At 53.4% G+C, this 25,325-nt stretch overlaps 2 protein-coding genes across 6 annotated transcripts; both read left to right on the top strand.

Annotated features, from left to right (window-relative positions):
* Positions 1-47: 47 nt before the first annotated feature.
* On the top strand, positions 48-19,416 carry PRPF8 (pre-mRNA processing factor 8). Of its 2 annotated transcripts, none has more exons than XM_080374084.1 (43): positions 48-125; positions 243-352; positions 431-599; positions 1,276-1,440; positions 1,528-1,746; positions 2,351-2,563; positions 2,847-2,972; positions 3,063-3,168; positions 3,317-3,507; positions 3,693-3,812; positions 3,891-4,080; positions 4,264-4,383; positions 4,709-4,843; positions 4,954-5,083; positions 5,464-5,660; positions 5,768-5,974; positions 6,064-6,227; positions 6,561-6,687; positions 6,807-6,999; positions 7,341-7,528; positions 7,739-7,977; positions 8,465-8,611; positions 8,856-9,066; positions 9,402-9,518; positions 9,605-9,852; positions 10,039-10,218; positions 10,693-10,828; positions 11,414-11,583; positions 11,901-12,030; positions 12,206-12,352; positions 12,596-12,756; positions 13,423-13,614; positions 14,220-14,457; positions 14,704-14,832; positions 15,532-15,645; positions 15,787-15,960; positions 16,215-16,408; positions 16,758-16,997; positions 17,079-17,220; positions 17,593-17,733; positions 17,969-18,108; positions 18,298-18,500; positions 19,095-19,416. In XM_080374084.1, the coding sequence occupies exons 2-43, from the start codon at positions 253-255 to the stop codon at positions 19,247-19,249; spliced, it is 7,008 nt and encodes a 2,335-aa protein (XP_080230210.1). In that variant the 5' UTR covers positions 48-125; positions 243-252; the 3' UTR covers positions 19,250-19,416. The 2 variants fall into 2 exon arrangements, with proteins under 2 accessions (XP_080230210.1, XP_080230211.1); XM_080374085.1 differs by having other exon boundaries at positions 50-125; positions 240-352.
* A 69-nt stretch (positions 19,417-19,485) lies between these two features.
* On the top strand, positions 19,486-24,666 carry RILP (Rab interacting lysosomal protein; the record flags this gene model as incomplete). 4 transcript variants are annotated; one of them, XM_080374111.1, is made up of 8 exons in its annotated part: positions 19,486-19,737; positions 20,120-20,240; positions 20,684-20,805; positions 21,003-21,194; positions 21,641-21,789; positions 21,929-22,051; positions 23,293-23,376; positions 23,703-24,666. In XM_080374111.1, 8 exons carry the CDS (start codon positions 19,486-19,488, stop codon positions 23,857-23,859), a joined length of 1,200 nt encoding a protein of 399 aa, XP_080230237.1. In that variant the 3' UTR covers positions 23,860-24,666. The 4 variants fall into 4 exon arrangements, with proteins under 4 accessions (XP_080230237.1, XP_080230238.1, XP_080230236.1 ...); XM_080374112.1 differs by having other exon boundaries at positions 20,117-20,240; positions 21,009-21,194; XM_080374110.1 differs by having other exon boundaries at positions 20,117-20,240.
* Positions 24,667-25,325: the final 659 nt, after the last annotated feature.

The raw sequence follows: 25,325 nt of genomic DNA, 5'->3' as shown, positions 1-25,325 counted from the left end.
CCCCGAAAGCTGATTGGCTAGCCTTCATGACTGTGCGCCCCGCCCACATCCGGGCCTCTGAGGCGCGGTGGCGACGACGCTGGGCCGCCATTGTGGTGGGGAAGCGCGGGGCGTCGCGGCAGCCGGTGAGGGCGGGCGGGCGGGCGGGGGGCGCTGAGGGCCCGGGGGATGCTGGGGGGGATGGCGGGGGAGAGGCCGGAGGTGGCTTCGTCCCCGCCCTGAGCCCTTCTCCACCCCAGCAGGTGCGTCGCCATGGCCGCCGTCTTCCCCTACCGCGGCGGCTGCGCCCCGGTGCCCACCCCGCTGGCGCCGCTGCCCGACTACATGTCTGAGGAGAAGCTGCAGGAGAAAGGTGGGTAGGGCCGGCCCCCGCGCCCCAGGCCCACCGAGCGGGGCAGGGCCTGACGCCGCTGCCTCTCTATCCCCGCAGCCCGCAAGTGGCAGCAGCTGCAGGCCAAGCGTTATGCGGAGAAGAGGAAATTCGGCTTCGTGGACGCGCAGAAGGAGGACATGCCCCCCGAGCACGTCCGTAAAATCATCCGCGACCACGGTGACATGACCAACAGGAAGTTCCGTCACGACAAACGTGTCTACCTGGGGTAAGGGACCCCATGGCTATGTGACACATGGGAGCTCAGTTCTCTGCCGCCTTGTCAAAGCTTCTCGCTGATCTGTGAAGGGAGAGCCTCTTCTGCAGAGGCCTTGCCGTGTCAGTTGTGCATAGAAGGCAGCATAGTAGCTCGGTGAGGACAGAATAATCAGTTGCACTTGGGTAGCAGTGCAGAAGAGGAAGTTGTTGCTTTGAATTTATGAGAAAAACATTATTCTGGATAACACATTGGCCTAGAAGAACTTGGGAGAGAGTATGAAGTAGCCAGCCTACATTTTTTGCAAGATCAAAAAGCGTTGTGAGTGGTTTTTCACTGTTTAGGTTCAGAGAGTATCATATGCACATTGTGATCCATTGCACTAACTTACTGTTACCCATAAAAACTCCAGAAACTCATCTGAACTTTCCATTTTCATCTGTAACATTCTTGATGTTTAACAATCTCCTGGAAGTCAAACCATTAGAAAATTTTCTGGTAGTGCAACACATGAAGCACAAAGATAGAGTAGGAAGTTTGTGAATTTGTCCCTGGAGGCATTTATGAACAGGTTAGATGAGCAGTTTTCAGGAGTGAAAGGTGTAGAGGTAATTGGGCTCGTGACAGATGGATGGCTATTCTCTTGAGATCCCTTCCAACCTTGATTTTCCTTGATTTCTGATTGTAGTGCTCTGAAGTACATGCCTCACGCTGTTCTGAAGCTCTTGGAGAACATGCCCATGCCCTGGGAGCAAATCCGAGATGTTCCAGTCTTGTACCATATCACAGGCGCCATCTCTTTTGTGAATGAGATTCCCTGGGTCATAGAGCCGGTGTACATTGCTCAGTGGGGGTAAGAGCCTTCTTCCTTCATCCCGGTGAGAACTTGTGAGTAAACGTTCATTTGTCCACAATATAACGGTCTCTGGGTTTCTGCCAGGTCGATGTGGATTATGATGAGGCGAGAGAAGAGGGACAGGCGTCACTTCAAGAGAATGAGATTCCCCCCGTTTGATGATGAAGAACCTCCTCTGGATTATGCTGATAACATCCTGGATGTGGAGCCCCTGGAAGCAATTCAGCTTGAGCTGGATCCAGAGGAGGATGCCCCTGTGCTGGACTGGTTCTATGACCACCAGCCACTGAAAGACAACAGGAAGTACGTGCCTCTCTGGTAGCACAGTTCGCTGGGAGAGGGAAAAAACAAATGCACTACAGAAATTACCTATACGTAGCAGTATTTAACCTTTGATTGTGTTACACTGGGCTATGTGTGATTGGGGGGGGGGGGGCAGAGAAAAAAATTCCTTCAAGGATGGGAGGGAGAACCTGATGGCTACAGAGCCGCAGCTCTTGTCTTCAGCATCCAGAGAGGGCAAACAAAGCCTCTCTGTCCAGGAGGGCTGCTGCTAAAACTTTGGCATTTCTTACCATGCCATAAGTATAGTACCCTGTGTTGTCTAGTTGGAATTTGGATTGATAATTGCCAAGAGTGCACAGATACTGTGTCTCGGTTTGGATAAGAACGAGGAGAGGAGCTGGAGCAGTCAGTGTTTTCTGGGCAGATGTAGTCCATAATAGTCTTTAGTCTTTAGGAGTACTGCAGCCTGTCTTTCTGTCTAGAGGGACCCATGTTTTAGCTGTTCTTGATGCTTTCTGCAAATGATAGGTGATGAAAGGTGTTTGGTTATTTCTTGTCCTTTGGTAAAGGCCCAGTTGCCTTCTGGCTATGCACTGAGTGTCCATGCTTTGTTCTTTGGCAGGTACGTAAATGGTTCAACATACCAGCGTTGGCAGTTCACTCTCCCGATGATGTCCACGCTGTACCGGCTGGCCAATCAGCTGCTCACTGACCTTGTGGATGACAACTATTTCTATTTGTTTGACCTGAAAGCGTTCTTTACCTCCAAGGCACTGAACATGGCTATTCCTGGAGGTCCTAAGTTTGAGCCTCTTGTTAGAGACATCAATCTTCAGTAAGTGTTGGGTTTGGGAGGAAGGTGAAGTGGTTGTCTGGGAAAGGGCTGGGGAGGGTTAATCTTTTATCAAGTGTCTTGCCTTGAGTGAGCTATTCCTGGGTATTTGCTCTTTTTAGCATTAAGTCTGTGATGTGCTTGCTGCTGGGGACGCTGAATTGTTGTTACTGCAAAGAGAAGCCTAAAGGAAAAATGCTGTTACCCTGTCTTCAGTTAAAAATGTTTGCCTTTTTTACTGTCCCCCTGAATGTTCGTATAACAGTTTATTTTTGTCTTATTTGAGGGATGAAGACTGGAATGAATTTAATGACATCAACAAAATTATCATCAGACAGCCGATCAGGACAGAGTACAAAATCGCTTTCCCGTACCTGTACAATAACCTGCCACACCACGTCCACCTGACCTGGTAAGTGCAGCAGCCTCCAGAGCAGGGAGAGGAGGGGAAAGCTGTCAGCTTTAGAGCAAAATATGCTCTAATGCATATTTTATGTCATAGGTATCATACTCCAAACGTCGTTTTCATTAAAACAGAAGATCCTGATCTCCCAGCTTTTTACTTCGATCCACTGATCAACCCCATTTCACACAGACATTCTGTCAAGGTGAGTCACTGTCCAAGAGAGCCTGCAGTAGACCCTACTTGTGTGGAGGCAATGGGGCTTTAGCGTCTTGCTTGTAACCTTGCTTCTAATAGCAGCATATACTGAACTAACTGAAACAACCAGAAAACGTGGTGTTTCTGCATTTCAGAGTCAGGAACCGTTGCCTGATGATGATGAAGAGTTTGAGTTGCCAGAGTTTGTGGAACCTTTCCTGAAGGATACCCCGCTCTACACAGATAACACAGCCAACGGCATCGCCCTGCTGTGGGCCCCACGGCCCTTCAACTTGAGGTCTGGGAGGACCCGGAGAGCTCTTGATATCCCACTGGTCAAGAACTGGTGAGTTCTTTCCTGGGGGAAGGGGTGTTGTAGTGATTGTGACATTGCTGTCTTGTTACAATGAAAATAAAATAAAACCATCTTGTGGTGACTGGTTTCTAGAGATTTTAGGAGAGTGTTTGGAGGTGACTTGTTCTCTAAGGAACGTGAGTTACCTGAAAAATTGAAAGATTGTTTATCTCTAGGTATCGTGAGCACTGCCCAGCAGGCCAGCCAGTGAAAGTGCGAGTCTCCTATCAGAAGCTACTGAAATACTATGTTCTGAACGCGCTCAAGCACAGACCTCCCAAAGCCCAGAAGAAGAGGTAAGTGGGTGTCTATTCAGTGGGGAACTGCTGGTCTGTGTAGGGGACTGAGCTGATTATAGTCATTGCTCTCTCCAGGTACCTGTTCCGTTCCTTCAAGGCTACAAAGTTTTTCCAGTCGACGAAGCTGGACTGGGTGGAAGTAGGCCTGCAGGTGTGTCGCCAGGGCTACAATATGCTGAACTTGCTGATCCACAGAAAGAACTTGAACTACCTTCACTTGGATTACAACTTCAACCTGAAGCCTGTGAAGACCCTCACCACTAAGGTATTGGCCCGTGTGCTATTTTACTCAAGAGTGAAGTTTAATTGAAGGTTGTTAAGTAGCTAGTGTGGTGAGACAGGCCACAGTGCCTCAACTGTTCAGTTGTTTTATGGACTGACCAAACTGGAGCTGTTTCCGCTCTTACATAACATTGTTACATAAATTCTGGGTTTTCTTCTCTTCCAGGAAAGGAAGAAATCCCGTTTCGGTAATGCTTTCCATCTCTGCCGGGAGGTTCTGCGGCTGACTAAGTTGGTGGTGGACAGCCACGTCCAGTACAGACTTGGAAACGTGGATGCGTTTCAGGTAGCCTCTTTTTTAAAAATTTTTATTTAAAGGTGAGGAGGGGAAGCTGAGAGGAGGAGTGGAATGTCTGAGCGGATTTATATAGGATGCACAAAATGACTGAATGTTGCAGTGTTACCGAGAAGAGGGGGAATGATGAAAGCATGCAGGATTGCATGAAAGTCTGCTTTTACCCTGATTTATGAGAATTGGTCATTGTATGAGTCAGTGTTTGGAGCTTTGCATGGCCAATTACACTGTGCTTCTGGCTGTAAAATAAACCTGCTTCCTGAGGCAGTGTGTGTGGTGTTCCTTGTTATCTCTGACTCTGCTCCCCGTGTTTCAGTTGGCAGATGGCTTGCAGTACATCTTTGCCCATGTGGGTCAGCTGACAGGAATGTACCGATACAAGTACAAACTGATGAGGCAGATTCGTATGTGCAAGGACCTGAAACATCTCATCTACTACAGGTTTAACACAGTGAGTTCCACCTTGCCACATGGTGATGACCCCATGTAAACTGAGGAACAAGGAAGTGATTCTGAATTGTCAATAAGTGACCTGCACTTACGATGTCTCTGTTCTTCTAGGGGCCTGTGGGCAAAGGTCCTGGCTGTGGCTTCTGGGCTCCAGGCTGGAGAGTATGGCTGTTCTTCATGAGGGGCATCACCCCACTGCTGGAACGCTGGCTGGGGAATCTGCTGGCCAGGCAGTTTGAAGGTCAGCACACTCTGTAAATCTTGGATATGGGAGGAGTGTGCGGTAAAGATTAATACTGTTTGCTTGCCAGCTTGAACTCCAGTTTTCTGTTCCCACTGGTGGTCTGTATCCATGCTCCATATCAATCCTCCAAGCTATTGACTGGTTTAGACCTCTTATGAGACCGGTGCCCCCAGAATAGATTCCAAATGGAAGTAGGATTCCCTGCGCCGTAGCACTGTGGAGTCCATAGCCTCCTACTCATCTGTTCCAAACTCATCAGTGATGTTGTGGCAGTGTAGTTTCTTCAGACATCCTGAATGTCTGTGCACTCATATTAGGAAGAAGGAGGAACACCACCCAGTAATGTCAGAACTGCTGAAATGCTTTGCTTTTTCCAGGCCGTCACTCAAAGGGTGTAGCAAAGACTGTCACGAAGCAGCGTGTGGAGTCTCACTTTGACCTGGAGCTGAGAGCAGCCGTTATGCATGACATTCTGGACATGATGCCAGAAGGAATCAAACAGAACAAAGCCAGAACCATCCTGCAGCATTTGAGTGAGGCTTGGCGGTGCTGGAAGGCCAATATCCCCTGGAAGGTAAGTCTCTCACTTGGCCTTCTGGTTCAATTTTAACATCTCCCAGGTGGAACTGCTCTTTTGAAGGTTCCTACTCCTGCTTCCCTCAAGTTACTGTCCCTCCCCAGGTGCCAGGGCTGCCAACTCCTATTGAGAACATGATCCTGAGGTACGTGAAGGCAAAAGCTGACTGGTGGACAAACACAGCTCACTACAACAGGGAGCGGATCCGTCGGGGTGCCACAGTAGACAAAACCGTCTGTAAGAAGAATCTGGGCCGGCTGACCAGACTGTACTTGAAAGCTGAGCAGGAACGGCAGCATAATTACTTGAAGGTACTTTTGTCCTGCCTGAGGTTACCCAAATTGGTGCTATTTTCATAGAGGAGCTTTCACTGACTAATGCTGGTGGTGTGGTTCCGCAGGACGGGCCTTACATCACTGCAGAAGAGGCAGTTGCTGTGTACACAACTACAGTGCACTGGCTGGAAAGCAGGAGGTTCTCGCCCATTCCCTTCCCCCCACTGTCCTACAAGCATGACACCAAGCTGCTCATATTAGCCCTGGAGAGGCTGAAGGAAGCTTACAGGTGAGCTGTGGGAAGTGATTGTGTTCTGCAGGGGCAGACATACGCACTGGGAAAAGCTTCTGAAGCTATTTTTGTTATCCGTCATTCCTGGAATTGCGTTGTAAAATTACTTGATGGACTGGTAAAGGTTGCAGTGCTGCCAGGGGTGACTGGGGGCTCTTCGTGGACTCTGCCACTTCGGGCAGAACCAGTGCTGTGCTGCTAAGCCTGGGGATGTGGGGTGTGGAGAGTTATGGATCTTGATCTGCTTGGTTGAGCGGTATCCATCACCAGTTTGATGCAGTGGCTGTTAGCTTGTTCATGCTTAGGTGAGCTGTTCTTTCTCGCTTTCAGTGTGAAATCTCGCCTGAATCAGTCACAGAGAGAGGAGCTGGGCTTGATTGAACAGGCTTACGATAATCCTCATGAAGCTCTGTCCCGAATCAAACGACACCTTTTAACTCAGAGAGCCTTCAAGGAGGTAAGTGTCCTGATGAAAGGCAGACCATACTAGAAGTTACGCTGCATTCAGGAGCTAAGTGGCACTAAGACTGTGTGTTCTTTGTCAACTATAAGTCTCCGTTTTGCCTCTTTTTTTAGGTGGGTATTGAGTTCATGGATCTCTACAGCCACTTAGTTCCTGTTTATGATGTTGAGCCCTTGGAGAAAATCACAGATGCTTATCTGGATCAGTACTTGTGGTATGAGGCCGATAAGCGAAGACTCTTCCCTCCATGGATCAAACCTGCTGACACTGAACCACCTCCACTGTTGGTGTACAAGTGGTGCCAAGGTTAGTGGGGGTCTTGTATTCCCTGCAAAAAAGAGTTTGCTTCTCGGAAGCTTCCTTCCTACAAGCCCCTTGGGAGCTGAGCTTTCATATTTGCAACCTGCAGTCAATGGTCATTACTATCAGAGGCTACATTGTGTAGGTTATGTATATACTGGAGGAGGAGAACTTCCATAGCACTTGTGGTTGATTACTTATTTGTGGTCCCGTTTCTGGGATAGACTGGAAGGACCAGAGGGTGAAAAATCAGGTGTTACGAGAAATAGGTCGACTTCCTGTGCCCGGAACTGTGCATCCGCGTTCTGATCTGTCAGATAACATGACAAGCTTGTTTGTCTTCTCAGGCATTAATAATCTGCAAGATGTTTGGGAAACGAGTGAAGGCGAATGCAACGTGATGCTGGAATCTCGATTTGAGAAGATGTATGAGAAGATTGATCTGACGTTGCTCAACAGGCTGTTGCGTCTTATTGTTGATCACAACATTGCTGACTACATGACAGCCAAGAACAACGTGGTGATCAACTACAAGGTGATGATTGCTGTTGGGAAAGGGGGCATGTGGACTGTAAAATGGAGAGGGTTTGGACCCATGGGGGAGGAAGGGGCACAAGACTTGCTAAAGAAAGAAATGATGTGCGAGTAAGAAAACCCTTCTGGGTCCTGCTGAAAAGCAACTGCTCAGGTAAAAGGTCTCCGATGTATTGTGACAGGTTCTCACAATTCCCCTTCATTTATTTAGGACATGAATCACACAAACTCCTATGGGATCATTCGTGGACTGCAGTTTGCTTCCTTCATTGTCCAGTATTATGGGCTTGTGATGGACCTGCTGGTGCTGGGTCTGCACCGTGCCAGTGAAATGGCTGGGCCTCCCCAGATGCCTAATGACTTCCTCAGCTTCCAAGACATTGCCACTGAGGTGGCCCATCCCATTCGCCTCTTCTGCAGATACATTGACCGTATTCACATCTTCTTCAGGTGAGACCTCTGGGGCCCTGCTTTCCTCAATGGTGTTTGCTTTCCTCAACTGGTGTTCTGGCATCTTGCAGCAGATGCTGTGAAAGTGGGAATTAGCATGCTCCTGCTCCAGGCTTTTGTTCACTCTGCTAAGAAAGATCAGGAATATTTGAATTGACAGACTTTGCAGGACAACTGGACCAGCAGAAAAGCAACCATGTCAAAAGTTCAATTGTTACAGATTTTCCACTGGTAAAAGAAGCCTTTTCTGGCTTCCCAGCAAGTGGACATAAAATTTTACGTCTGTTCATGGAAAGATGACAGTCATGGTTTGCTCTATGCTAATGAAACCAAAGCCCCTTTGGAGGGAGGATATGGAAATTGGATAGGTACCTTCAAACGTGCTATGGCAAACAGCTATCCATCAGCAAGTCCTTATCTGTCTGGGCAGACTGGTGTTCTGAAAAGCTGGTTATGTAACTCCAGATCCTCTTCTGTGCATTTCCAGGTTTACAGCAGATGAGGCAAGAGACTTGATTCAGCGGTACCTGACAGAGCATCCAGATCCCAACAATGAGAACATTGTAGGTTACAACAACAAGAAGTGCTGGCCCCGGGATGCTCGGATGCGCCTCATGAAACATGATGTGAACCTGTATGTGCTGCAGCCTGGAAAAAACAAGTGGTGGGAGGGTGGAAAAATTAGTCATAATCACTGTTGGAGACTGATAGGCAGGTGCTTGGGGAGAAAAGTAGGAAGAGGTGAGGGGTCAGTGCTGTAATTCTGACAGTGAGTGATGGGTGTGAGAGACTGTAGTGCTGGGATGGCATTGGGAAGTTGCCCAGTTGCTATTTTGCTTCAGTAACAAACAGTCTGTCGCTGTGCACATCTTTTTCAGTGGTCGTGCTGTTTTCTGGGATATCAAGAACCGTTTGCCTCGATCGGTCACCACAGTGCAGTGGGAGAATAGCTTCGTATCCGTTTACAGCAAGGATAACCCCAATTTGCTGTTTAACATGTGTGGGTTTGAATGCCGCATCTTGCCCAAGTGCCGCACCAGCTATGAGGAGTTCACCCACAAGGACGGCGTCTGGAACTTGCAGAATGAGGTAGGGTGAGGGTTTGGCAGGGTGGGAGAGCAGTCCCTGCTGTACCTGGCATCGAAGCAGGGCTTACAACTGCCTGGGTGGGGGCTAACCACGCGTTTACCAGCTGTGTAACTGGCACCACTAGCAGGTGGAGCTAAAATGAGCTCAGTATGAGCCCTCCTTCCTGGGAGGGATGGGGAATTCTTGTCTGGGAATGATGGGGGCCCTGAAGCTGTAGAGGTGCTGTTCAGCCGCTTCTCTCCCCGTGTTGTATAAAGGCCTGATGGCAAGAGCTTGTCTTTCTGTACTGGAGAGGGGGCTCCCAGGAAGGAACTGATGGGCCTGGGCTCTTGTAGGTCACCAAGGAGCGCACAGCTCAGTGCTTTCTGCGTGTGGATGATGAGTCTATGCAGAGATTTCACAACAGAGTGAGGCAGATCCTCATGGCATCTGGCTCCACAACCTTCACTAAGGTAAGGTGGGAGGAAGATGTGTGACAGAGCATTCTGCACATGCCTGGAGAATGGGCTGAGAGCTGATCCTCTGCTTTCCTTCGTAGATTGTCAATAAATGGAATACAGCTCTGATTGGCCTGATGACCTATTTCCGGGAAGCTGTTGTAAATACTCAGGAGTTGCTTGATTTGCTGGTGAAGTGTGAGAATAAAATCCAGACTCGCATCAAAATTGGTCTGAATTCCAAAATGCCCAGCCGTTTCCCGCCAGTGGTGTTTTATACCCCAAAAGAGCTGGGGGGGCTGGGCATGCTTTCCATGGGCCACGTTCTCATTCCACAGTCTGACCTGAGGTGAGTTTTGCTGCTTTAATGCCTGCGTGGATTCAGTGTTCAGTTAGATGTGCTTTCCCATGAAAATACCTGAGAATGCTAAACCATGCTGTGTTACAGAGATCTGTTGCCTTTACAATAGGTCACGGCAGCGTGACCTGTGAAGTGCTGTCGCTCCTACCTTACTCTTGTGCCTCTTTGCTGCAGGTGGTCCAAGCAGACAGATGTTGGCATCACTCACTTCCGCTCAGGAATGAGTCACGAGGAGGACCAGCTCATCCCAAATTTGTATCGTTACATCCAGCCATGGGAAAGCGAATTCATTGACTCTCAGCGAGTCTGGGCAGAGTATGCCCTTAAGCGACAGGAGGCTATAGCCCAGAACAGGTGTGTTGCTGTGTGCAGTCACACCTGTGTGTGAGGACAGGCAGTGGTGTGAAGGCTTGCACTGTCTCAGGATGCTGGAGACCTTGCTGGCACTGTGATACGTGCTTCAGGCTGCCTGCAAAGCTGCACTCTTGCCTCTAGAGAAGGTGTGGACTCTGCAGGCAGAAAGTGCACCCGTGGCACTGTTTGAGGGAGGTGGTATGGCAGGTGGTGACAGGAAAAGCTGACATCAGACCCTTCTGCAGTTAGTTGTGCACACTTACAAGGGCAAGCTTTTTCTTTCAGCTGTTTGACGTAAGCGTGTTTATAGTGATGGCTATAGACACTTTGCTGAGCTCTTGAGTGCTTGGCGTTTTAGAACATCTCCTGCCAGAGCCCCCAGGTCTATTCTGTGATCTCATCATCTGAAATAATAATTAATTGATTGCTGCAGAATTGAGAGGTAACAAAGTGTGGGGATTTCTTTTTCTTCAGGCGTCTGACGCTGGAGGATCTGGAGGACTCATGGGACAGGGGAATTCCTCGTATTAACACCCTTTTCCAGAAGGACCGACATACCCTAGCTTATGATAAAGGATGGAGAGTCAGGACTGACTTCAAACAGTATCAGGTACTGACCGGGAATTTCTCTGGCTGAGTCTGATGTTCATATACCTGTTCCAGACAATGTCCTTGCACCTTGCATTATTGCAGGTGCACTTTCCTGTCTTTCTGCTGCAGGAAGAACTTAGAGCCATGTGTTGGGACTGGTAGAAGCTGTTGAGAACCATGTGTTCCCAAAATCTGTAGCTAGCCACTTTTGAAGTGTTTGGATCGATGGCAGTGTCTTGGGGAGCACCACACATAGTGCAACTGAGTGTTAAGAAGTCAGTTTTGGAAAGGGGGAAAAAAAGGTCCCAAAACAAACATTCCAAAATCTTTTTAATAACAGTGGAAACATTTATTATTTAAAGTCTCCAGTGGCAGCTCTGTAGAAGGCCAGTCCCTGAAAGATAAAAACTTCATCTTAGAGCCTACCCAGTCTGAATTGCATATTAGTACTGACTGACTTGTACTGTAGATGAGCTGTGTCCTCCAGGACTGAGGGCGTGAGGCTTTTGACGTTATTGTCATCGTAATCTTGGTTCCTACAACTAGTGCAGTTGGTTAAATGATCTGAATACGAAGCAGCTCACCAGTGTGCTGTTGTCTCCAGGTCCTGAAACAGAACCCATTCTGGTGGACACACCAGCGCCATGATGGCAAGCTCTGGAACCTGAACAACTACCGCACAGATATGATCCAGGCACTTGGTGGAGTGGAAGGAATCCTGGAGCACACTCTCTTCAAGGGCACTTACTTCCCCACGTGGGAGGGTCTATTCTGGTAAGAGAAACATTGATGTGGCCTTGCCTTGCAAACTGGAGCTTAGTGGTGCACCAGGAGGAGTCCTCGGCTCAAGCTGTACTGATTCTGTTGAGCCTCTTCCACTTTTGTCATCACTTGAGCACACTGTAGAGTTCAGTTGTGAGGGCACCTGGGACTGGGTATAATTGAACCTGAGCGTGCAAATCCATGGAACTTTCTTTGTATGAAATTATCTTCCCTGCTCCTGGTGTGTGTGTTCCTTGCCTGTATTACATGTGGCTCATGGCAGTCAGCGGAGATGAGGGATGCCTTAAGCAATTGTCTGCCCCTTCTAGGGAGAAGGCCAGTGGCTTTGAGGAGTCCATGAAGTGGAAAAAGCTGACAAATGCCCAGAGATCGGGTTTGAACCAAATTCCAAACAGAAGATTCACCCTGTGGTGGTCTCCTACTATTAACAGAGCCAACGTAAGTACCTGGAGTTTGTACTTGTAGGAGCTTCCACTGAAATGAGAGCAGTTAATTGATCTAATTCTTCAGAACATCTCTTGCAGATGAACTAAACCTCCTTAACAGTTGTTCTGTTTTCTAAACTTCATCAGTTTTGCTGTTGCATGTTCTCACAGCTGCTTTTCCTTTGCAGGTATATGTTGGGTTTCAGGTGCAGCTGGATTTGACAGGCATATTTATGCATGGCAAGATCCCCACGCTGAAGATTTCTCTCATTCAGATTTTCCGAGCTCACTTGTGGCAGAAGATCCATGAGAGCATTGTAATGGATTTGTGTCAGGTGAGTGGTGTGCTCACTTGGTTTGGTTCTGTGCAGTGCATGCACGCTTCTTTTGTACCAGCAGACTCCTGCTGGCAGCAGAGGTTGGCCTGGGGTTGTAGCAGGGTAATCCTTCTTCTGCGGTTTGACAGAGAAGCGGAGGAAATGGGATTTTCCTGGGTGCCTGTTTTAACTCTGTGTTGAGGACAGATGCTTTAGCGAGGTTGCTTGAACACAACTCATCTCTGGCTGTCTTTTCCCCAGGTATTTGATCAAGAGCTGGATGCTCTGGAGATTGAGACAGTGCAGAAAGAGACAATCCATCCCAGGAAGTCATACAAGATGAATTCCTCATGTGCAGATATCCTTCTCTTTGCTTCCTATAAGTGGAATGTGTCGCGTCCATCACTGCTTGCTGATTCCAAGTGAGTGTTTTCCTTTTCCCTCTCCTTGACTTTGCTGCAGAGCAGAGCTGCGGAGCCTGTTGTCCTGAGCCAGAGCCCGTATCTCTCTGTTGTCCTGAGCCAGAGCCCGTATCTCTCGGGCACCTCGAGCTGGTTTTCTCTGGGGACACAGGAGGACAGAGTCATGCCTGGCAAAGTGCAGGGCTCGTTTGGGCAGATGGTTGCAGCACCACCTAGTGCAGCCTCCTGCAAAACATGAAGACTCTCTGCTCCTGTTCTCTCCCCTACTTGACATTTCCCCTGAGCCAGAGCTCAGCAGCTCTGAAGCATTCTTCAGGAAACCCCACAGAGCTGTGCTGTCCGGGGGCCAGAACCTGGAGTGAATCAGACACTCTCTGTACTGTGTTCAGTTTGAATCCTCACCAGGCGGTTCCCGGGGGAGATGACCCTCGTGACTATGTAGTAGAGGAGTAACTGTGCTGCTTCATCATTGGCTGAGGGTTTCTCTTAGGAGCTTCTGCATTCCGTTGATATCTGAGAGCAGCAGTGGAGTCCCTTTGCAGGGTGGTGTGTGGGTAGTAGCCGGCTTCAGTGTTCATGCTTGGTGGCAGTTACTCTGTCAAAGACATGTAGCAACTGCAGGAGTTTTGTGCGAGATTAAATTGCTCTGGCTTGCTTTCTCCTTAGAGATGTGATGGACAGCACCACCACTCAGAAGTACTGGATAGATATCCAGCTGCGCTGGGGAGATTACGATTCCCATGATATCGAGCGCTACGCAAGAGCCAAGTTCCTGGACTACACTACAGACAACATGAGTATCTATCCATCTCCTACCGGTGTGCTCATTGCCATTGATCTGGCCTATAACTTGCACAGGTGAGAGCTGCAGCTTCTGTGTTGTAACTGTAATTGGTAGTTGTGGCTGTGCCTTAGCGCGTCTCCAAACTGGGCTGTATTGTAGCCAGGAGGACGAGGGGAGAAGGCAGAAGCCGGGGGTATGCGGGGAACGGGATAAGGCAACTAGGCAGTCCTTTCAAGTTGCCCTCTCCTGCTCATACAGTAATAACCGTCCAGTTCTCCCAGCTCACCGATCATTTGTTTTCATAAAAGATTTCTGTCAGACTGTTCTTGGAGCTGAAGGACAGCTCTTGTTTCAAGGCCTGCTACGAGTGGAGACAGCTGTTCTTTGCTGGAAATGTAAAGTGCCAGCGAGCAGACCTCGCTCCAGTGTGCTTGTTAGAGAAAGCGCAGCTTTCCCGGGACTGCAGCAGGTGTGTGCTGTGGCTTCCCACGGAGAGGTGGCATAGGGAAAAGCTGCAGCTGAGCAGCTCCCAGGGACATGGCAAGATGAAATCGTACAGTAGTAGTCAGCAGGCAGAAGGGTGCCTGGCTGCTGCCTGGGAAGACTTGTGTGCGGCTGTTGTCTCTTCATCTCGGAGATGATGGCAACAACTTGGTCTTCCATTTGTTTTCTTCTTCAGTGCTTATGGGAACTGGTTCCCGGGGAGCAAACCTCTGATCCAGCAGGCTATGGCCAAAATTATGAAAGCGAATCCTGCGCTGTATGTGTTGAGAGAACGAATCCGCAAGGGGTTGCAGCTGTACTCATCTGAGCCCACAGAGCCATACCTTTCCTCCCAGAACTATGGGGAGCTCTTCTCTAACCAGATCATCTGGTTTGTGGATGACACCAATGTGTACAGGGTGACCATTCACAAGGTGAGGCCAGAGATGTGTCTCGGGAGGAAGGGACGGGAACTGTAGGTGTCGTGTGCTCAGGGGTTGTGCAGGTGCGCGTGAAGATGAGGAATCAACGTGCACCCACGTTTTTGCAGTGTGCACAGAGCAGCTCTTAGATTTCCCGTACAGTTCCTGCTCAGAGCACACAGTGAGTCGGCTCTTGTGTAAAGGTGTGGATAGGCTACATTTATCTCCTGTACTTTTCACTTTTGCTTGTTTTCTCAGACTTTTGAAGGGAATTTGACCACGAAACCCATCAATGGAGCCATTTTCATCTTCAATCCCAGAACTGGGCAGCTCTTCCTGAAGATCATTCACACGTCTGTGTGGGCAGGGCAGAAGCGTCTAGGACAGGTAGGGCCTGGCTGCCTGCTGTGCTTTGGGCTGCAAGCTGGGGATGGGCTCTGACTGCTTGGGGCACTCACACAGAAAATATCATAGAATCGTAGAATCATTTAGGTTGGGAAAGACCCTTAAGATCAGAGAGTCCAGCCATTAACCCAGCACTGCCAAGTCCACCGCTAAAGCGTGCCTCTGAGTGCCATTATGCAGGTCTTCCATCTTCCTCCCTCTTAATAGGTTTGGAGCTCCGGGGTCCAGTGAGTCACCTGTGCTCAGGCAAGCGTTAGTATGGGATGCAAAAGGAAAAGAACACAGGCATTGCTACTGCCAGGTTTTTGAGGCTCTGAGGTGTAAAGTGCCTGCGTCATCAAGCAGGGCTTGAGAAACAGTGCTGTGCTCACTGTTACAGCAAATCGCGTTGCACTTGGCCGTACATCCAGGGTGGTGAGAAGACTCTCAGGTGGCAAAGCCAGGGAAGTGGTGTAGCCAGCTGTTTTTTCTGAGCCAGTCAGGAGTAACTGAACTCCAGGAACAGAAACCGCCCTCTGTGATCAGTAAGAAGGAAATGCTGGGCCTTGTCACTGATCTGGAACAAGCCATAAATTCCAGTCGTATTTTTAGAATTTGGTTTGAGTCTCTCTAGTTCCCAAAAGTGTGGAGACACTGCTGTTAGCAAAGAGATATTTCTCTAACCCTGCTGTGTTTCTGTAGCTGGCCAAGTGGAAGACAGCTGAAGAAGTGGCTGCCTTGATTCGATCGCTCCCTGTGGAGGAGCAGCCTAAGCAGATCATAGTGACGCGGAAGGGCATGTTGGACCCACTTGAGGTAACAATGCAGATACTGCTCTGTGAGAACACAGAAAATCTTTGGGAGATCACAGGACAGTTCTGTGTTCCTGCAGAGGACTTGATCTGGACCAATGTTCTGCAGTAGTTGTGAGCTAATCCCTCTTCTTGATAAACTCAGGTGCACTTGCTGGATTTCCCCAATATCGTGATCAAAGGGTCAGAGTTGCAGCTGCCCTTCCAGGCCTGTCTGAAAGTGGAAAAGTTTGGTGATCTCATCCTGAAGGCTACCGAGCCTCAGATGGTTCTCTTCAATCTCTACGATGACTGGCTGAAAACCATCTCTTCCTACACGGTAAGCACAGCATGCCTAGTCTGCGTGTTGCTTTGCCACTGACAGATGGGGCAGGAGCCAAGGCCTCTGAGATCCCTCGCAATTTGTTGCTTGGGAGCACTTGGCTCTGAGTCTGCCTGGATTTGCCTTCCGATTGATTGCACTGGTGCCTCCCGTGCCGTGTCCGTGTGCTCAAGCAGAAGAGAGCTGTACTAGGGCCTTGTGTATGTGGTTCCCTTCTTTCTGATGAACTGCATCTTGTTTTCTTCTCCAAGGCATTCTCTCGTCTGATTCTGATTCTCCGGGCACTACATGTGAATAACGATCGAGCCAAAGTTATTCTGAAACCAGATAAGACAACCATAACGGAGCCTCACCACATCTGGCCAACCCTGACAGATGAGGAGTGGATCAAGGTGGAGGTGCAGCTGAAGGATCTCATCCTTGCCGACTATGGCAAGAAGAACAAGTAAGCCACTGTCCAGCTGCAATAATCCTGTCAGCCTTTCCCTCCTGCTCCACAGACTGTGGCTGAGTGCTCCTTGTGGAGAGCAGAAGACTTTCAAGGGTCTTTGGCAGTGAACTGTCAGCTCCATGGGGAAACTGGTTGTTAATTGCTTTTAGTAAGGCAGATAAAAATGTCTGCACCAAACCTTTTTCTGATCTGTGCATCTTGTGATTTGGCCCCTCCTTTGGTCTAAAACTTTGTAGTTTCATTTTTCATATGCCTTAAGTGGAGGTTCTGGGCTTATGCCTTGGTGAGAAGAGTCCAGAATGTATTTTGAAATGCCTGACTTGGGTGGTTGTTTCTCTTTCAGTGTGAACGTTGCATCCCTGACACAGTCAGAGATCCGAGACATTATCCTGGGCATGGAGATCTCTGCCCCCTCTCAGCAGAGACAGCAGATCGCAGAAATTGAGAAGCAAACCAAGGAGCAGTCACAACTGACAGCCACACAGACCCGCACCGTTAACAAACACGGGGATGAAATCATCACCTCTACAACCAGCAACTACGAAACCCAGACTTTCTCCTCCAAGACTGAGTGGCGAGTCAGGTAGGGCTGTGGGGGGTGGAACAGGTCAGAGTGCTCAGGAAGGAATCTGTGCACCCTCTAATAATCGTCTCCTCTTCACAGAGCAATTTCTGCTGCCAACCTCCACCTGCGAACGAACCACATTTATGTTTCATCAGACGATATAAAGGAAACGGGCTACACGTATATCCTTCCCAAGAACGTGTTGAAAAAATTCATCTGCATCTCCGATCTGCGGGCCCAGGTGAGTGTGCAACAAGATTATCACAGTTGTACTCGTGCCGCAGGGGTGCACACCAGTCCTGGGCGGTCAGGGACTAGGTGAAGGGCTGGAACTCCCTGCTGTCTGCGTGAAGCCCTCTGTGCTCGAGGCAGTATGAGGCAGATGTTGGCAGTATGGTTGAGTGCACAAGTTCTTGCAGGGTCCTGATGGCTCCTTATAGCCCAGACTTGGGGGGGGAAACTCAAACTGAACAAAACTTCTGGTGTTCTCCTCTAGTGAGAACCTGCCAGCCAAGAGATACTCTCCTCAGGCACTAAGGGCAGGGCCACCCGTTCTCACGTGGTTACATGGAAGTGTCTTCTGGGCTTCTAAGGTGGGTGTCTGTGTTCCTAGATTGCAGGTTACCTGTACGGAGTGAGCCCCCCCGATAACCCCCAAGTGAAGGAGATCCGGTGCATTGTGATGGTGCCCCAGTGGGGAACGCACCAGACTGTGCATCTCCCGGGGCAGCTGCCGCAGCATGAATATCTCAAGGTGAGTTGAGCTGTTGCTCCCGGTGTGGGTGGAGGAGCAGCGTCTCCAGTAACGGGGACCTGCGGTGGCGGGGCAGCTTCTCTCGATCTGCTTGGATGTGGGACGTGGGGGCCTCTGCCTGAAGCCAGCCTGATCTGGGATCAGGTGAAGGGGAAGCCTTTGGGGGCCCCCTGTGCTTTCTGTCTTGCTGGAAGCAGTCTTGTTTTAAACGTCTTTCTAAAACGCTCTTTGTCAGGAAATGGAACCCCTGGGGTGGATTCACACCCAGCCCAACGAGTCCCCTCAGCTCTCGCCGCAGGATGTCACTACCCATGCCAAGGTCATGGCTGACAACCCCTCCTGGGATGGGGAGAAGACCATCATCATCACCTGCAGGTGAGAGCCGGGGAGGCTGCCATGCGCCCCTCTGAAGGACCCCCCCACTGGTTCCTCTGTGCGTGGGTGCTGGGGAACACGCTGAGGTCTCAGACTAAAAATTCGGCAGAAAAGGGAGTGTTTGCTCCTTTCTGCCTTCCCTTCTCCACCCAGATCAGCCTGACTTGCCCCGTCTCTTCCTCCTTTCAGTTTTACGCCAGGCTCCTGCACGCTGACAGCCTACAAGCTGACCCCGAGCGGCTATGAGTGGGGCAGGCAGAACACGGACAAAGGGAACAACCCCAAGGGCTACCTGCCGTCCCATTACGAGAGGGTGCAGATGCTGCTGTCGGATCGCTTCCTCGGCTTCTTCATGGTCCCAGCGCAGGGGTCCTGGAACTACAACTTCATGGGTGAGCTGCCCCGGCCAAGGGACGGGAAGGGGGGGCCATGTGAATAGCTTGGGAGGAGAAGGAAATCGCTTCTCAGGGAAGCATTCCTTACCCGTTCCGAAGCTGGACCTTCCTCGGGGCAGCTGGCAGCGATACCAGCGTTGTGGGCCGACCTTTTCTTGGTACCAGCACTGGGCTCTCAGTTCTCAATGATTTTTTGGTGGCAAAAGAGCACGCTGTGATAGAGGGGTGAGATAGACAGCTGGTAGCGTCTGGTCTCTTGCCACTGAAAATCCCTGTCAGGCAGGGGAGATGGTAATGGGAAAGGGAAGAGGGAGGGGGTTCCTGGGTGGGAGTAGCTGCAGGTCTCTGTGTGATGAACAGGAGGGGTCAGGAGGGGGAGAGCGAGGCAGGCAGAGCACGTGATGAGCAGGAAAGGACTGCGGGGCCTTGCTCTGTGAATCTCTAGGGGGAGGGACCCACAGGGTGATGGTTTTGTGGATACAGAACTCTTTTCTGGCACGGGGCTGCCTAAAAATCACCTTGTGAGGGCAGCGGGCTGCGGCAGAGGCGGGAGGGGCTTTCAGGCGGCGGGTGATGGACTCTCCCTTCCAGGTGTCCGCCACGACCCCAACATGAAGTACGAGCTGCAGCTCGCCAACCCCAAGGAGTTTTACCACGAGGTCCATCGCCCCTCGCACTTCCTCAACTTCGCCCTGCTGCAGGAGGGGGAGGTCTACTCTGCCGACCGCGAGGACCTCTACGCCTAGCCCTGCCCCCTCAGTACTGTTGATATTCAACAGCGTGTGTGTGCTGTCCCGCAGCTCCTCGCCCCCGCAACGCCCCCCCTCCCCCGTTCGTGTACCCCCCTCCCCGGTTCGTGTACCCCCCCCCCCCCCCCCCCCGCCTTGACTCAATAAATTTTGTACGAACGGGAGCGCTGTCCCGCCTCGGGGGCGGGGCGTGTGCGGGGCCGGGGCGGGGCGTGTGCGGGGCCGGGGTGCCCATGGCGGAGGGGCGGCGGGGAGCGGAGCCGCTGTGGCGGACCCCCCCGGGCCGCCTGGCCCCGCCGCACGTCTACCGCATGGCGGGGGCGCTGGGCGCCGAGCTGCGCCGCCTGGCCGGCCGCTTCGGGCCCGAGGCCGTGGCCGGGCTGGTGCCGCCCGTCGTGCGGCTGCTGGAGCTGCTGGAGGCGCTGGTGGCCCCGGCGGGCGCCGAGGGGGAGGCGGCGGCGGCGGCCGCGCGGCAGGACGCGGAGGTGAGCGGCGCGGGGGGGCTGGGGCGGCCTTCGGGACCCCCTCGCCGGCGGCACGGACCCCGCTGCGCCTCGCTAGAGGTGTCCCCGGCACGGCTGCGACCCGGCCGGCCCGCCCCCCCGCCCCGGGGGTGGCTCCGACCCGGCTGCCCCGGTGTCGTCGTCCCCCCGGGACGGCTCCGACCCGGCGTCCCGCTCCCCTCCCCGGGGACGGCTCTGACCTAGCTGCCCCGGTCGCCCCCGCGACCCGGGACGGCTCCGACCCGGCTGCCCTGGTGCCCTGGTCCCCTGTCGTCCCCACCCCGCCGGGGACGGCTCCGACCCGGCTGCCCCCGTACCCCCCATGCCCGGACGGCTCCGACCCGGCTGCCCCGTCCCCCAGCAGCCGGAGCAGGGGCTGTGGGATGCCGAGCGCCGGGAGCAAGCCCTGCACAGCCGCCTGGCCTGCCTGGAGGAGCAGAACCAGCAGCTCTTGCAGCAGCTTGTGGAGAGCCAGTCCCAGGAAGGTGGGTGTCCCCGTGGGTTTGGGGTCCCCTGATGCTACAGCGTGTCCCTGCGGGGGACGGCAGGCTGGGCGCAGGTCTGAATCTCTTCTCCAGGCTGCCCAGCCCTGGAGACCCCTCCTACCGGGGAGCACGAGTGTGACTTTATTCTTGGGATTTTGGAGATTTGTTATTTTGTTCAGGGACCCCAAATCCCCGAGCACGCCAAGGCCTCAGGGGGGTGGTGGGGAGAGCACAGGGTGTGGGCTGCTCTTGCCAGCACATGGATGCGTTGGGCACAGCCTGAAGCTCTCCGCTTCCCTCTTTCTGCTGTTCCTGCTCTGCTACCTGCCAGGAACGTTAGTCTGGCTTTGCAGCAGCACGTAGGAGTCTCGTGGCGGTGTAGGGTTAGGGGAGCCCTTGGGTCCTGAGGACACTCACGCCTGTCTGCACCCGTCTGGGCTCAGACAGCATGGCACGGAAGGAGCGGGAGGTGATGCTGCGGCTGAAGGAGGTGGTGGACAAGCAGAGGGATCAGCTTCGTGCCCAGGCCCACGAGATCGTCTGCAAGAGCCGAGACACAGAGGCGGTGAGTATGTGGGAGCTCATGGGTGTGGTGTGTGAAGGGCCTGGGGACTTGCTTTCATGTCACCTCTCCCCAGGGCTGTCGTGGTGGCTGGGGAGCCTGCTGGGCCAGATGCCTCTCCCAGCTCTGTAGGTGCTGATGGCCCTGGGGGGGGGGCCCAGACTGTGGCTGTGCCTCACTCGCTGCCCTGGGCCCTCCAGCTGCAGGAGCAACTGCATCGCTTCATGGCCATGAACGAGGAGCTGCGTCACAAGGTGGCCGTGGTGCAGGCTCAGCTCAAGAGCGCGCTGGAGAAGAAGTCGGACCTGGAGGCCATGATGCTGCAAACCCAGAGGGAAACAAGCAGGAGGAGCGGGACCGCCTCGGAGATCCGGCCGCCAAAGCCCAGCCTGGTGAGTCCGAGCCTGTGGCCCAGCTGCTGCAGGGCATCGCTGATGCCAACCCAGCTTTTCTGGCTCTGTGTGGGGTGTCAGGCATGCCCAGACCCGCCGGCCAGCAGGACACGGCCGCTCGAGTAAACCCCAGTGCTGAAAGTCAAATGGCGCAGTGCCTGCGATGTTGGTAACACCTTGTTCGGGAAAAATTGGTAGGGGTGGAGGAAGGAGCAAGAGAAGCGAGGTGATGGGAAGAGAAGCAGGGTGGGATTTGGAGGATGAGGAGGATTTGCTACGCATGGTGATGGGTGGCAGGAGCTAGCCAAGCTGGGGAGTGGCCATGGCGCATGGAAAACTAGCAGACTAATTCCTGAGACTTTTCCATCTCTGCCTGCACATGGCACCCAGCCTTTGGGTGGAGGTTTCAGCGTCTCAGCTTGCCTGCTGACTCCCCATCCCCACAGGAAGGCGCGCCATCACCCGCGGAGGAGCTGCGGCACCAGGATGCTCACTGCTGCTTCTCCAAGGACGAGCTGCAGCAGATCCTGCAAGAGCGGAATGAGCTCAAGACCAACCTGTTCTTGGTGCAGGAGGAGCTGGCCTATTACCAGCGGTGAGTCCTGCCGCGGCGGTGTGGGGCAGCAAGCTGGGTTCATCCTGTCCCTGCAGCCCTGTCGGAGGCTGCTCCTGGTGCATTCCAGGAGGATTTCTTTGCCAGGCCCTTGGTGAACCAGCTGGCTGCTTTTTGCCAGGGAGCTGCTGAACGAAGAGAGAGTCCCCAGCTTCTTTTTGGATGCAATGAAGTCGACTATCAAAAGGCAGAGAAAAAAAATCAGAGCTAAAATGCTGGGAACGGTGGAGGAGTCGGCGAGCAGGTGAGTCCGGCTGGCCAAGGCCGACGGGGAGCCTCCCGTGCAGGGGGGATGCTGGCTGGCAGGCGCTGGTGTTTCCATGTGCTGTGACACCGTGACACCCTGGAAGGGAGCTCCCCACACCAAGAGCTGCCTCCTCCAAAGGTTTGATGTCTGCAGTTGATGTCTTGCTCTGGCCCCGGGAGTGCCGCAGGGACCAGGCTCTTTGCTGCAACTCCCATGTGCCTGTCACCAGTCATACGTGGCCTGGCCAAATGCCACTCGTCTCTGCGTGGGTGTGACACAAGGGAGGCAAGGTGGTGGCAGTGGGGCCACTGCACGAGAAGGCAGGCTGGTCCCTGCGCTGTACAGTTGGAGGCTGTCCAGCCTTTGAAGATGGCAGCAGAGATGTTCCCTGGAGGCTCTGCGAGACGTCGTGGGCAGCGCTGGCTCCAGCAGACTTCCCATGATGGGGAGGGGAAGACCCTGCGGGCACCGGCCCCAGCTCTGCACGACTGCGGGCAGCTGGGCGGTGAAGCCTGGGCTAAAGCTGCTGCGTGGCACCGGGGGAGCTGTATGGCACTGGTTTTTAGGGGCTCTATTAAAGTCTGAAGGGGGGTGAGCTCTCCTCTGCTACTACAACCTGCTGCTTGCTTGTGTTGGGGTCTCTGCTGGCAGCTGGGGGGGTCTGGGGGTGCCTCCTCGCCTCCCTGCCTGGTGAGGATAGCTGCTGCCCTATGAAAGCTGCTCTCATGTGTTCCCCGCTTCCCTGCCTGGCTGTCACCCACCTTGATGGCAGGATGTCACCCACCTTGGCCCCGAGCCGTGGCTGGTGGTTGTTGGGCTGTTCCCCCAGGGAAGCGTGCGCTTGCTGTGGGGCAGGGGATACCTGAAGACTGTACAGCGGGTTGTGGTTTCTGCTGTTGTGGCAACCGGGGACACACCATCTGCTGGCAAAGTGCCAGGCGTTTGAAGCCGGTGTTTGAGGAGCCTCGTGGCTGGGCTTGCTGTGAAATGTGTTTGAGGAGCCGGGGCTGGGCTTGCTGTGAAACACGGCCATATCTGGGATGCGAGCATCACGGTGGCTTTGTGGCAGGTCACAGCCCACCAGTGCTTCAGGGCACAGTGGCACCGGTCCACGTGCCCCCAGCTCTGCAGGGGACACTGCTTGGCTTGGCAGAGAGCCCTGGGGTGGCTCTGGTACTCACAGCTGTGGTGAGCCCCCGACTCAGTACGGGTTTACCCCCCGCTTCTTTGTGCTGCAGTGATGAAGATGAGGGCTCCTGGCTCCCAGGTCGCGGAGCAGACTGTGTGGATGCTCAGCCTCCTGAATCCAAAATTAGGAGCTTGTAAGTTTGTTCCTGTGCTGGGGTGCTGGTGGGGAAGGGTGGCTGTGCTGGTGGAGAGGAGGTTTGGGGCTGTGGACCCAGCACCTGCTGAGGGTATGACCGGGACGGAGCCAGGCTGCCCCGTGCAGGGCTGGCAGGGGTGCTGCTGAAGGGGGGGTTGCTTGGTTTGGGGGGAACTGCCTTGTCCTGGGCAGGGGCAGAGCAAGCCTTGCTGCTGGCCGGGCTGCATCCCGCTGCTGTCACCAAATGCGGAGGGAGGTTGGGACACGGCTGCTTCCCTGAGAAGGCTTTTCTCCCCCCACAGCTGTTATCTGCTCTCTCTGCAGTTTTGGGCTGTGGTATCAGGACAGCAGCAAAGACCCCCCCACATCCAGCTGCTCTGGAACCTGGGAAATCATCGACTCACAGGACACGCAGCTGGAGCCAGAGGGAGAGAGTGAGCCGGTGGCCAGCTCCCCCGACAGAGCCACGCCGCCCCTCTGATCCCACCTGAACCGGAGCCGGATCTGGCCTCGCAGAAGCACTTCCCAGCTCCTCTTCTTCCAGTATCTTTGAGAGCGGCATGGCAGCCCTGGCAGCTTCCCCATACCATGGTGGCTGTGAAGCTGCAGCGTGGGGAACCTTCCTTCAAACTAGCCGGGACACAGTGTAGGGTGCTGGCCTGGCACGGGACGGCTGAGCACCTCCAGGCATCTCTGCCCATCGGCTACCCCTTCATTGTGCCCATGGCTTAACTATGGGGGTCCTGCACAGCCATGTCCCTGCTCCCCACTTCTCCGTGCTTGCAGCTCAGTGCAGAGTGGCTCTGCACCCCCTGCCTTACCCCAAAAGGGCTCTTCCCACCTGCTGATGGCTCTTTCTGCCAAACACCTCTGCTCACAGCCCAGGATCCCATCACCCGATCCTGCCCTGTGGGGTTATTTTGCTTCACCCCTTTCTGTTCATACCTCCCCTCATCCCTGCAATGTGAAGGTCGATTTGGGGTGCTGGGGCTGGCTGAGTGCTGCCCTGGGATAGCTGCACGGCTGGCAGGGGCTGGGCACGCTGCACAGGGTGTTCGGGTGCTCCTGTGTTGGAGCAGTCAGGATCAGCACCGCCAGCGCTACTCCTGCACTCTTCAGGCATGGGGTGAATTGGTTTTGTCCTGGCACTTCTTCCTGTGATTACTGGGAACTGGAGAGTGGAACAGTCCTCGTGTTCACGGGGGTGAGTCGGGCCCCTTGGGTCAGGTATTTTCTAGCTTTGGAACTGGAGTCAGAAATAAATCAGTCTCGTGTCTCCTCCAAGGTACCCGCTGCAGCCTCCTCGCTCTCCTTGCCTGGGAAGGGCTGGGTGATGCTGCTGGGCTTCGGCCACAGTTCTCCAGCGCAGCCGCGGCTTTTTGTGCGCCGCTGCAAAGGGCTGTGGCTGGCTGCGCTCCATCAGCTCCCCCGAGCCCCTTTCAGTGGGTCAGCTGTGATGGGGAGCGGGGCTACAGGAGTGCAATGCTGCAGCGCTGGGCACGGAGGGGTTAAGTCCTGCGTGGTGGGGGGAGCAGTGTGCTTCCAGTCCGGGCCCCCCTGGCTGAGCTGGCCTTGGGTAGGAAAAAGGTGTTTCCTGTGCATCTGCTGACACAAAGCTCCTGGGGAGACAGTGAGGTGGGACAGTGGCCAGCAGTGGTTCAAAAGCCAGCGTGGAGCATGCTGTGTCCCTGTGGGGGATGTAGGGACCCCACCTTTCAGCCCCTGCCCGGGGTTGGCAGCGCTGTAGGGTGGCTCATGGGGGTCAGGGCAGGGAGAGGCAGTGGACACCTCATGTGGGTTGGGGGACATTGGCTAAAACAGCTTTGGGGGTGATGGAGAATGGGCACCGGGGGAGCGGGATGACTGTGGGTGATGTTCAGGCAGGCACCAGCCCCTGCGTGGCTGCGCCGAGGCCCTGGATGCTCTTTTCTGCTGCTAGGGTGGCAG

This window comes from Falco punctatus, assembly GCF_963210335.1.
Source record: "Falco punctatus genome assembly, chromosome: 1".
Lineage (NCBI taxonomy): Eukaryota > Metazoa > Chordata > Aves > Falconiformes > Falconidae > Falco > Falco punctatus.
Note: the sequence above shows the minus strand (reverse complement) of the source record. Positions and strands in the feature narration are given on the sequence as shown.

Excerpts from the sequence above, each read along its gene's own strand:
- PRPF8 (XM_080374084.1), top strand. The coding sequence starts at position 253 with ATGGCCGCCGTCTTCCCCTACCGCGGCGGCTGCGCCCCGGTGCCCACC. Across the intron at positions 4,844-4,953 it reads TCTACTACAGGTTTAACACA|GGGCCTGTGGGCAAAGGTCC; the intron begins GTGAGTTCCACC and ends CTGTTCTTCTAG. Across the intron at positions 10,219-10,692 it reads GAGGCTATAGCCCAGAACAG|GCGTCTGACGCTGGAGGATC; the intron begins GTGTGTTGCTGT and ends CTTTTTCTTCAG.